The 11,274-nt window shown below is 40.0% G+C and overlaps 2 protein-coding genes and 1 long non-coding RNA gene across 4 annotated transcripts; 1 reads left to right on the plus strand and 2 right to left on the minus strand.

Moving 5' to 3' along the window:
* Window positions 1-1,194, minus strand: LOC141589939 (protein FAR-RED IMPAIRED RESPONSE 1-like). The gene is made up of 3 exons (XM_074410559.1): window positions 979-1,194; window positions 470-845; window positions 1-212 (listed from the first exon to the last, which is right to left on the minus strand). The coding sequence occupies exons 1-3, from the start codon at window positions 1,192-1,194 to the stop codon at window positions 1-3; spliced, it is 804 nt and encodes a 267-aa protein (XP_074266660.1).
* Window positions 1,195-6,091: 4,897 nt separating this feature from the next.
* On the minus strand, window positions 6,092-7,303 carry LOC141589940 (protein FAR1-RELATED SEQUENCE 5-like). The gene is made up of 2 exons (XM_074410560.1): window positions 6,753-7,303; window positions 6,092-6,338 (listed from the first exon to the last, which is right to left on the minus strand). The coding sequence occupies exons 1-2, from the start codon at window positions 7,301-7,303 to the stop codon at window positions 6,092-6,094; spliced, it is 798 nt and encodes a 265-aa protein (XP_074266661.1).
* Window positions 7,304-9,246: 1,943 nt separating this feature from the next.
* On the plus strand, window positions 9,247-10,964 carry LOC141591006 (uncharacterized). 2 transcript variants are annotated; one of them, XR_012520590.1, is made up of 5 exons: window positions 9,247-9,289; window positions 9,851-9,954; window positions 10,080-10,303; window positions 10,385-10,489; window positions 10,718-10,964. It is a non-coding gene; the product is annotated as an uncharacterized LOC141591006 (long non-coding RNA). The 2 variants fall into 2 exon arrangements; XR_012520589.1 differs by lacking the exon at window positions 10,718-10,964 and having other exon boundaries at window positions 10,385-10,610.
* The last annotated feature ends 310 nt before the right edge of the window (window positions 10,965-11,274 follow it).

Consider the following 11,274-nt stretch of genomic DNA (forward strand, 5'->3'; position numbering starts at 1 on the left):
TCAATCTTTTTCCGCTGCCCTTGTTGCGTGCTTGTTCTGGAGGGTGGATAGTGACTTCAGACGACGAGCTGCAGCCCCAACAAAGATCTCCATCTCTTGGTCTTTTGTAAGCGGTTCAATACATAACTTCAGGAACTCAACTAGGAGGGATGCTAACTCTTCCGTGTGTTCAGCAGTTAAAGTTTTGAGAACACCAACTATCCGACGGAACTCTGACCATACGTTGCACAAATGTTGTTATCGACGTAGCCATATATGAATCCTCAATGACATTCCCATTCGAATCAAGCCTAGAAGTAAAACAGCAGGTTACTGTTTATCATGGTGACAATGTTACTATAAGAAATTATGGTTACAATGTTAATGTAAAACAATTACTGTAACAAGTCAAAACTGCCACTGTAATAATGTTTTCGAATCAAACCTGTTCGCTGCGTGTGTGTTATTTAGCCAACGATCTACAATGTACTTGCTTGGTATTCGCCCAATTCCTTTGCCCTTGTACACCCACACAATATGCCTGCAGAGTAATCCAATTCTTTCGAACAGTTTACACTCGCATCGCATCTCGTGCTTCTAAGGTCCAACCTCACCTTGAAAATTCTGTCTGTCTCAGCATCGATTACATGAATTATGCGCACATGCTCCTCCTTCTCAAAGTTATCAACACCACATGAATTGGCAGCCATTACTTCTTCTTGAAACACCTTGAACACATCATGTGTGTATATAATAGCGCCATGCTTTTCTATAGGTAATTCTGTCTTAAGCTCAGGGAATGAGTGGTCATTCGTTATAATCATCGCACCTTCGTGTATAGCGCTTTCCGGTCCATAGTTTGGAACCTGGTTTTAATGCAACAAGGATTCGGCAACAAATTATTTATGTAACAATGAAACAATGGTACTTTGTAACATACATTGTTCCAGCATCTTGTAAGGAATGAAAAAGAGTTGTTTACCTCATCCAAAATTCGACCAGTGTACCAAAGTGATTCTCATAGCGCTTGAAAAATGAATTTGTACTTTCGATCATTTGTGTTGTTCTTAATATGCAGCCCAAGACAAGGTCACGATGGTAGGCAGGAATCCAATGGTGTCCGTCGTCGAACATTGTAGTCAACCAATCATTATCTTCCAGCTCGAAATCTGAAATGACCTTCTGCCACTTCTCTTCGAACTCCGACGGCTCCATATCGGGGTCCCAAACAACGGCGTTGAAGCGAGCAAGGAAGTCCGTGTCTCGCAGAGTCTTGAACCAACTTTGTCCGTGATATTTTGTGTAATATGCCACATACAATAACGATGCCTAGTTGTCTTGAAAATGTAGAGGGAAAGCCTGTTGTATGCCGGTCATAATGAAACAAAGCAAGTCGAACGTGATATTGACAAAGTGATAGGGAAAGAGCAAGTGAGTAAATTATATGTTAGTAATTTAGTTCTGATAACATTGTTATTGAATAACCTTGTAAAAGAGGAAGAGATGGAACAATGGTAGTTGGAGTCAGAATGTTGTGGTACAATAAATTTAAGTAAGTACATTCTGATAACATTGTCACACTATTACCTTCTTTATGCCAGGGCATTGATCCGTGATCATGAACTGCGGCTCTTTTTGTCCCATGGCGGTCAAGAAATCTTTGAAAGGTTCATTGGAAGGAGATGTCATCCTCGTGTAACAGGAGAGAACCGACAAACAACACCGACTTTACGTGGTGATTAACTTTTTGTGATGTGTGTAAAAACCATATCATAATTGTTGGTTAAAGTAAGTAGGTCGAAGCTCACAAAAGCATCCCCAAAGAATGAGTAGTTTCTAATACATGTAGCATCAGCCCAAAAGAACTTTGTTAGACGGTTTTGCGGATCAACACCATAGGCGAAGTAGAACTGGGGTTGGGTCGCTTTGAGTTTCTCGAGTCGATCGATGAAAAGGTCAACATCTCTTAACCCAATGTAGCACTTGATATCTCTTTGAAAGTTCTTAAAATCTATCAATGTAGCACCGATATTTTCATACCCATTGACAAGTTCCTTAACTTTTGTCTAAAGGTCAATCCAGCGCCAATATTCAACTTGGAGTTGTCCAAGATAAGCGTCTTCTGGAACATATCAAGGGATCGTGAAATCTTATCGAGATCTCTCATTGATGACAGAGGTGAGACGATGATTGTGGACTTCTTAAAACTCGTCAATCATAGCTCGGCCATCAAGGCCATGTAGAAGGGCAAATCTGACGTACGCTCGGCATCCAATTCTTGTGATTTTAACTCGCCGTGTAATCGTACTAGCGTGGACGAACCATCACCCATATTCTCATCATCCTTGGTTCTGGGACGCTGTTTCGGTTTAGATTCCCGGAACCCTTGACGGTTGCGGACTATTTAATTTTTGGTGTGCAACACCACCTCGTAGTGTTTCTTCAGACCGTGCTTCCGAGGGGTAAATCCTCATGCCCGAGCATAAACCTCGTAGAACTTGATTCCAGCCTCAAGGGAGGCGAAAACTGCACCAATGGTAGGTCTAAACTTGTGCTCAACCACACGCATCCAGCGCTCACCTTCATTAGGCGTGTGAGACAGAACAAGCTGATTATTTGGTTGAGGATTGGGTTGCTCTTGGACAATTGGCGTAGAATGGGGTTGAGTGACATTACTTGAGTCTGTAATACAAAAAGGAAAATACGAGTATTAGTGACATGAAATACAACGGTGGTATTACAAAGAGTAACATTGTTACAGTAATACTAGTACTATGACAATGTAGTGACATAAGGATGGACGGGAGAACAGGAAATATGCGAAGAGGCTGGACTACAATTTAGAACAAGAAATTAAAGTACATTGAAGTAACAGCAGAACAAGAGGACATCCAGAAGTGGTACAACATATGTTATATGTGCAATGGAAATGAATATATATGATTGCGTTACTGTAACATTGATATTGTAACAAGCTGAGCCTGTAAGCATTGACAGCAGAACAGGAATATACAGACAGGGGAACAGGAATATACAAGACAGGGAAAGAGGTCAAATATAATGAAATATGACCGAAATCGAACGAGAAAATCAACAAATACAAGGATATTTGACCTAATATTTAAGACAAAAGCAAGTACGAGTATAATCAAAGTAAAGGAGACCGTAAATTAAAGTAGAAGTGAACAGATTTCATTAAAATTGAAGCAAACAGAAAATCGATTAACCTAAAAAACTGAAAAGCAACAGAATAAAGACAAATTTGGGGAAAAACGCTCCTAAAACGGGACGGAAAAGGGTTTAGGGTTGGATTAGGCGGCACCGCTTCGCGGAGCCGCCTAATCCAACCCTAAACCCTTTTCCTTACACAAAGGTTTTTCGTAGCACAACACTGTTACAGTAAAACCAAAACTTAACACTAGGGAAGGACGGGTGATACCCTGTCGTGGACGGGATTTAAATTTGGGGAAAAACGCTCCTAAAACGGGACGGAAAAGGGTTTAGGGTTGGATTAGGCGGTATCGCTTCGCGGAGCCGCCTAATCCAACCCTAAACCCTTTTCCTTAAACAAAGGTTGTTCGTAGTACAACAGTGTTACTGATAAAACCAAAACTAAACCCTAGGGAAGGACGGGTGATACCTGTCGTGGACGGGATTTAAATTTGGGGAAAAACGCTCCTAAAACGGGACGGAAAAGGGTTTAGGGTTGGATTAGGCGGCACCGCTTCGCGGAGCCGCCTAATCCAACCCTAAACCCTTTTCCTTAAAAAATCGTGGTGCAAAAACAAAAACTAAACCCTACGGAAGGACGGGTGATACCCTGTCGTGGACGGGATTTAAATTTGGGGAAAAACGCTCCTAAAACGGGACGGAAAAGGGTTTAGGGTTGGATTAGGCGGAACCGCTTCGCGGAGCCGCCTACTCCAACCCTAAACCCTTTTCCTTAAACAAAGGTTGTTCGTAGTACAACACTATTACAGTAAAACCAAAACTAAACCCTAGGGAAGGACGGGTGATACCCTGTCGTGGACGTGATTTAAATTTGGGGAAAAACGCTCCTAAAACGGGACGTAAAAGGGTTTAGGGTTGGATTAGGCGGTACCGCTTCGCGGAGCCGCCTAATCCTACCCTAAACCCTTTTCCTTAAAAAAATCGTGGTGCAAAAAAACCAAAACTAAACCCTAGGGAAGGACGGCTGATACCCTGGCGTGGACGGGATTAAAATTTGGGGAAAAACGCTCCTAAAATGGGACGGAAAAGGGTTTAGGGTTGGATTAGGCGGAACCGCTTCGCCGAGCCGCCTAATCCAACCCTAAACCCTTTTCCTTAAACAAAGGTTGTTCGTAGTACAACAGTGTTACAGTAAAACCAAAACTAAACCCTAGGGAAGGACGGGTGATACCCTGTCGTGGATGGGATTTAAATTTGGGGAAAAACGCTCCTAAAACGTACGACAGGATTTAAATTTGGGGAAAAACACTCCTAAAACGGGACGAAAAAGGGTTTAGGGTTGGATTAGGCGGCACCGTTTCGCGGAGCCGCCTAATCCAACCCTAAACCCTTTTCCTTAAACAAAACAAATCGTATAACAAATCGTATAACACTGTTACTGTAAAACTTAGGAAATATGCTCCTAAAACGGGACGGAAAATGGTCCTAAAACAATATTTATTCTTTGTATAAAATGTTGTAAGTCTTTGTATAAAATGTTAACTATGATGTAGGAAAATCGAATGACTTTTTTCTGTGACATGTTATTCCCACAAAGAACACACAGTTCTACTTTTTATTTTTACTTGTGACATATTATTGTCACAAAGAACACAAAATCCTACTAATTATTGCTAAGGTCACAATGTTCGTAACATCATAACAAAGTATCAAACTTTTTTCTTTTTAGTCTGCTTTCTCAGCAGCTACATCACTATGCGAAGAGGGCATGTTCTCTGTCGTGGGTAACTCTTTCTTTGCAGTATGCAAATAGCCTCTTTGGCTTGGCTGCTTTTTCAATGGCCTGTTGTTTAGCAGACTTCAATCTTTTCCGCCGCCCTTGTTGCGTGCTTGTTCCGGAGGGTGGATAGTGACTTGACGACGAGTGCAGCCCAACAAAGACATCTCCATCTCTTGGTCTTTTGTAAGCGGTTCAATACATAACTTCTGCCGGAACTCAACTAGGAGGGATGCTAACTCTTCCGTGTGTTCAACAGGTAAAGTTTTGAGAACACCAACTATCGACGGAACTCGACCATACGTTGCACAAATGTTTGTTATCGACGTAGCCATATATGAATCCTCAATGACATTCCCATTCGAATCAAGCCTAGAAGTAAAACAAAGAGTTCTTGTTTATCATGGTGACAATGTTACTATAAGAAATTATGGTTACAATGTTAATGTAAAACAATTCGTAACAAGTCAAAATCCTTTGTAATAATGTTTTCGAATCAAACTGTTCGCTGCGTGTGTGTTATTTAGCCAACGATCTACAATGTACTTGCTTGGTATTCGCCCAATTCCTTTGCCCTTGTACACCCACACAATATGCCTGCAGAGTAATCCAATTCTTTCGAACAGTTTACACTCGCATACCGCATCCGTGCTTCTAAGGTCCAACCTCACCTTGAAAATTGCATCTGTCTCAAAGATCGATTACATGAATTATGCGCACATGCTCCTCCTTCTCAAAGTTATCAACACCACATGAATTGGCAGCCATTACTTCTTCTTGAAACACCTTGAACTGAGCATGTGTGTATATAATAGCGCCATGCTTTTCTATAGGTAATTCTGTCTTAAGCTCGGGGAATGAGTGGTTTGTTATAATCATCGCACCTTCGTGTATAGCGCTTCCGGTCCATAGCAGTTTGGAACCTGGTTTTAATGCAACAAGGATTCGGCAAAAAATTATTTATGTAACAATGAAACAATGGTCTTGTACAACATACACTTTGTTCCTGGTCGTAAGGAATGAAAAAGAGTTGTTTACCTCATCCAAAATTCGACCAGTGTACCAAAGTGATTCTCATAGCGCTTGAAAAATGAATTTGTACTTTTCGATCGCTGTGTTGTTCTTAATATGCACCCAAGACAAGGTCACGATGGTAGGCGGGAATCAATGGTGTACGTCGTCGAACATTGTAGTCAACCAATCATTATCTTCCAGCTCGAAATCTGAAATGACCTTCTGCCACTTCTCTTCGAACTCCGACGGCTCCATATCAGGGTCCCAAACAACGGCGTTGAAGCGAGCAAGGAAGTCCGTGTCTCTGCAGAGTGCTGAACCAACTTTGTCCGTGATATTTTGTGTAATATGCCACATACAATAACGATGCCTAGCTGTCTTGAAAACGAAGGAAAGCCTGTTGTATGCGGTCATAATGAAACAAAGCAAGTCGAACGTGATATTGACCAGTGATAGGGAAAGAGCAAGTGAGTAAATTATATGTTAGTAATTTAGTTACAGTAACATTGTTATTGAATAACCTTGTAAAAGAGGAAGAGATGGAACAATGGTAGTTGGAGTCAGAATGTTGTGGTACAATAAATTTAAGTAAGTCTATTCATGATAACATTGTCACACTATTACCTTCTTTATGCCAGGGCATTGATCCGTGATCATGAACTGCGGCTCTTTTTGTCCCATGGCAGTCAAGAAATGCTGAAAGGTTCATTGGAAGGAGATGTCATCCTCGTGTAACAGGAGACAACCGACAAACAACACCGACTTTCTGTGGTGATTAACACCTGTGATGTGTGTAAAAACCATATCATACTTGTTGGTTCCGTAAGTAGGGTCGAAGCTCACAGCATCCCCAAAGAATGAGTAGTTTCTAATACATGTAGCATCAGCCCAAAAGAACTTTGTTAGACGGTTTTGCGGATCAACACCATAGGCGAAGTAGAACTGGGGTTGGGTCGCTTTGAGTTTCTCGAGTCGATCGATGAAAAGGTCAGCATCTCTTAACCCAATGTAGCACTTGATATCTCTTTGAAAGTTCTTAAAATCTATCAATGTAGCACCGATATTTTCATACCCATTGACAAGTTCCTTAACCTGTCTAAAGGTCAATCCAGCGCCAATATTCAACTTGGAGTTGTCCAAGATAAGCGTCTTCTGGAACATATCAAGGGATCGTGAAATCTTATCGAGATCTCTGTTACAGACAGAGGTGAGACGATGATTGTGGACTTCAGAAAACTCATCAATCATAGCTGGGCCATCAAGGCCATGTAGAAGGGCAAATCTGACGTACGCTCGGCATCCAATTCTTGTGATTTTAACTCGCCGTGTAACTGTACTAGCTGTGGACGAACCATCACCCATATTCTCATCATCCTTGGTTCTGGGACGCTGTTTCGGTTTAGATTCCCTGAACCCTTGACGGTTGCAGACTACGAATTTTTGGTGTGCAACACGACCTCGTAGTGTTTTTCGTCTTGTGCTTCCGAGGGGTAAATCCACATGCCCGAGCATAAACCTCGTAGAACTTGATTCCAGCCTCAAGGGAGGCGAAAAGCGCACCAATGGTAGGTCTAAACTTGTGCTCAACCACACGCATCCAGCGCTCACCTTCATTAGGCGTGTGAGACAGAACAAGCTGATTATTTGGTTGAGGATTGGGTTGCTCTTGGACAATTGGCGTAGAATGGGGTTGAGTGACATTACTTGAGTCTGTAATACAAAAAGGAAAATACGAGTATTAGTGACATGAAATACAACGGTGGTATTACAAAGAGTAACATTGTTACAGTAATACTAGTACTATGACAATGTAGTGACATAAGGATGGACGGGAGAACAGGAAATATGCGAAGAGGCTGGACTACAATTTAGAACAAGAAACTAAAGTACATTGAAGTAACAGCAGAACAAGAGGACATCCAGAAGTGGTACAACATATGTTATATGTGCAATGGAAATGAATATATATGATTGCGTTACTGTAACATTGATATTGTAACAAGCTGAGCACTGTAAGCATTGACAAGCAGGGAATATACAGACAGGGAACAGGAATATACAAGACAGGGAAAGAGGTCAAATATAATGAAATTTGACCGAAATCGAACGAGAAAATCAACAAATACAAGGATATTTGACCTAATATTTAAGACAAAAGCAAGTACGAGTATAATCAAAGTAAAGGAGACCGTAAATTGAAGTAGAAGTGAACGGATTTCATTAAAATTGAAGCAAACAGAAAATCGATTAACCTAAAAAACTGAAAAGCAACAGAATAAAGACAAATATAATCAAAATTGACGGAATGTGACGATACAAAGAATCGCGATTGTAAGCAGAAGCAGAGGAGAACACAAATATGAAAATTCGATAGGAAAAACAACAAATACAAGGAGATTGCACCTAATATTTAAGAGAAAAGCAAATACGAGAATAATCAAAGGAAAGGAGACCGTCAAATTGAAGTAGAAGTGAACGGATGTCATTAAAATTGAAGCAAACATAAAATCGATTAACCTAAAAAACTGAAAAGCAACGGAATAATGAAATTACAATAGCGAATGATCAGCGACATAGAATCTAGATGAAATCGCGAAAAGGAAAACTGAAAACGAAAGGATTACGGAAATTACCTATTTGCATGTTAATGTCGGTAGAATCTGCATCCATTGTAGTAACGAGAACCTGAAAAACACATGAATTTGATTGATTTGTGAATGAATTGATAAAAGCGAGTAAAAAACAGGAACCTAGGGTTTGTTTGCTTGATTCAGAGGATTATTTTGACTTAGAGAGAGAGAGATAGAGAAAGCGAGGGAAAGAGACGGAGGAGAGAGAAAGTGAAACTGAATTATGTGGGGGAGGTTTGAATTCTTTGCTTTTATACGTTTGTTATAATTTCTGAGATTTAATCTCAGCCGTTGATTAGGAGTAGATCTAATGGATGAGATTAAAATGCTAGACTCGCCTAAGATACCTAGACTCACTTGATGCAATTTCTCTCTCTCTCTCTCTCTCTCTCTATATATATATATATATATATATATATATATATATATATATATATATATATATATATATATATATATATATATATATATAGGGTTGGGGTCAGGTGCGAACTAAAGTACGGTACGAACCGTGCGAACTAACCAATTAGAGTTAAATTCAAGCGCGCTTATTATTTCTCTACCCCTAGAAACATTTCTGACGTCCTCCCACCACAAACACTCAACGTCCAATCGTATCTCACACTTCCACGTCGGCGCCACTTCCACCATCCGTCGCTACTTTCACCGTCGACTCCAACCTTCTCAAGAACGGATTTCAGTCTACTATATGAAAAAGGTTAGATTCAATTATTGTTTTAATCATTGAAGATTTGTTTAGTATTTTGAGTCTATTTTATTATATCGATTTAAGAAGAAACATAAGAGTATAATCAAAATTTATATTTAGGTATGAATTCAAATTAAAAATTAGGGTTTATAAAAATTGGTCATTACAAATTTTGTAGAGTTGTGGGGTTAGTTCAGGGATGGTGGTGAAATTGTAATCGATTTTAGATAGTGTGCTTTGGGGGTGGTGAGGTGGAATAGTCTGATAATGCTAATGAATCTAGATTGGTACCAGTTTGGTGGTCGTAGTTGATTTTTAGATCGTGGATACACGAAATATTAGCCCGGATACACATGGTATTACTACTGGATACTCAAATCGATTTGTGTATCTAGTAGTATTACCATTTGTATCCGGTAGTAATACAATGTGTATCTATTGTATCTAGTACTTTTTAAGACGACTTCCATATTATTTTCCAATTTGATATATGTTTCAGTTCAATTCTATACGTCTATCTATGTCTTTGGAGATGTGTTTCGATTGTCGGTTTGTAATTGGTAATTACAGGAGAATTTCAGAAAGAGGTACAAGGAAGAGCATCCTGATTCCAAGGGTATTAAGGAGCTTCATTTGCATTCGAAATTGGAGTTTCTGAGATTATTAAAAGAAAGGTCAAACTGAAGGAGTATATGATAAAAAAAAACTTGAGATTAGTTTTATACTAAATACGAAGTACATGTTTTGCTAATTATGACATTTGTTATGGCCTTTACTGAAACCGGTATTCAATTTGCAGTGGCGGCATCCACAAGAACAACAATATCATCATTCTGGGTGTGCTTTGCACTCTTGCTTCTAATGGTAGTTGGCATACCCAATAATATTTTAGAGTGCACTTAACAACAATGTCCTCGTTTCGTTTGTTGGCATCTTTGTTCCAGACAATGGTAGCATTGACATTTGCTTCCGTTATCTTTATGCTTTTCACGTTCATCTTCAGCGGATTTATAATTCCAAGATGTAAGAGCAGTAGTCCCCTTAATGTTAATGTTTTATGAATAGAACATTAGAGCATTTACCTCCCTCTGTGTTTGCTTGCAGCATCTTTTACCAGTTTGGTTGAATTGGGTTTTCTGGTTCACACCACTCCCATATGGGGAGATAGGCCTAAGTGTTAACGAATTTCTAGCTCCAAGGTGGCAGAAGGTGAGAAATTTTTAATGTTGAAAGGCCCTGGTAGCAATAAAGGAGTGTATCTAACAATCTAAAGGAGTGTATCTAGCAAGGTAGAGGAGTGTATCTATCAATCTAAAGGATACTAACATGCCTAAGCTTTTCTTGTAATTATCGACAACTGTTTCAATTCAGTTCTATACGTCTTTCTATGTGCTGGAGATGTGTTTCTGATGGTCAGTTTGTAATTGGTAACTACAGGGAGGATTTCAGGAAGTGTACAAGAGCATCCTGATTCCAAGGGTATTAAGGAGCTTCATAATTGATATAGGTGGTCGTTTTTTGAGTTGTCAGTGGAAGGAAGGTCAATGGCGTGGGCTTGGCAGCGTAAGGTCGCATTAATGTAGTTGGTGGAGGAATTGAAAATGCAATTTTTAGAAGAAATGGAAGTCATTATTTCCAATTTCATTAGTAAATTCCCCAACTCTCCTTGTTTCAGATACTTCATTGGGTCCACTATTGATATTGTCGGTGGTTGTCGGGAAGTCGCCGACCACCGGTGGTGGTGGGTAAGGTGGTGATGAGTGGATATACAAAACTATGCTCCGGTACACACACACGCTCTAAGATACACAAATCGACGGGTGTATCCGAATGTACAATATGTATATCTGGACTAAGTAATATATGTATCTAGGTAATGTAGGCTTCGAATCAAAAGCGTTAGTGGTCGTTAAAGTGGTCACCATCTTTGAGAGTGATGTTAGTGGTCTGCACAAAGTGAAAATGACGTGGTCGCACAATGAGAGCGGTGGTGG

This window comes from Silene latifolia, chromosome 7 (genome assembly GCF_048544455.1).
Source record: "Silene latifolia isolate original U9 population chromosome 7, ASM4854445v1, whole genome shotgun sequence".
Taxonomy (NCBI): domain Eukaryota; kingdom Viridiplantae; phylum Streptophyta; class Magnoliopsida; order Caryophyllales; family Caryophyllaceae; genus Silene; species Silene latifolia.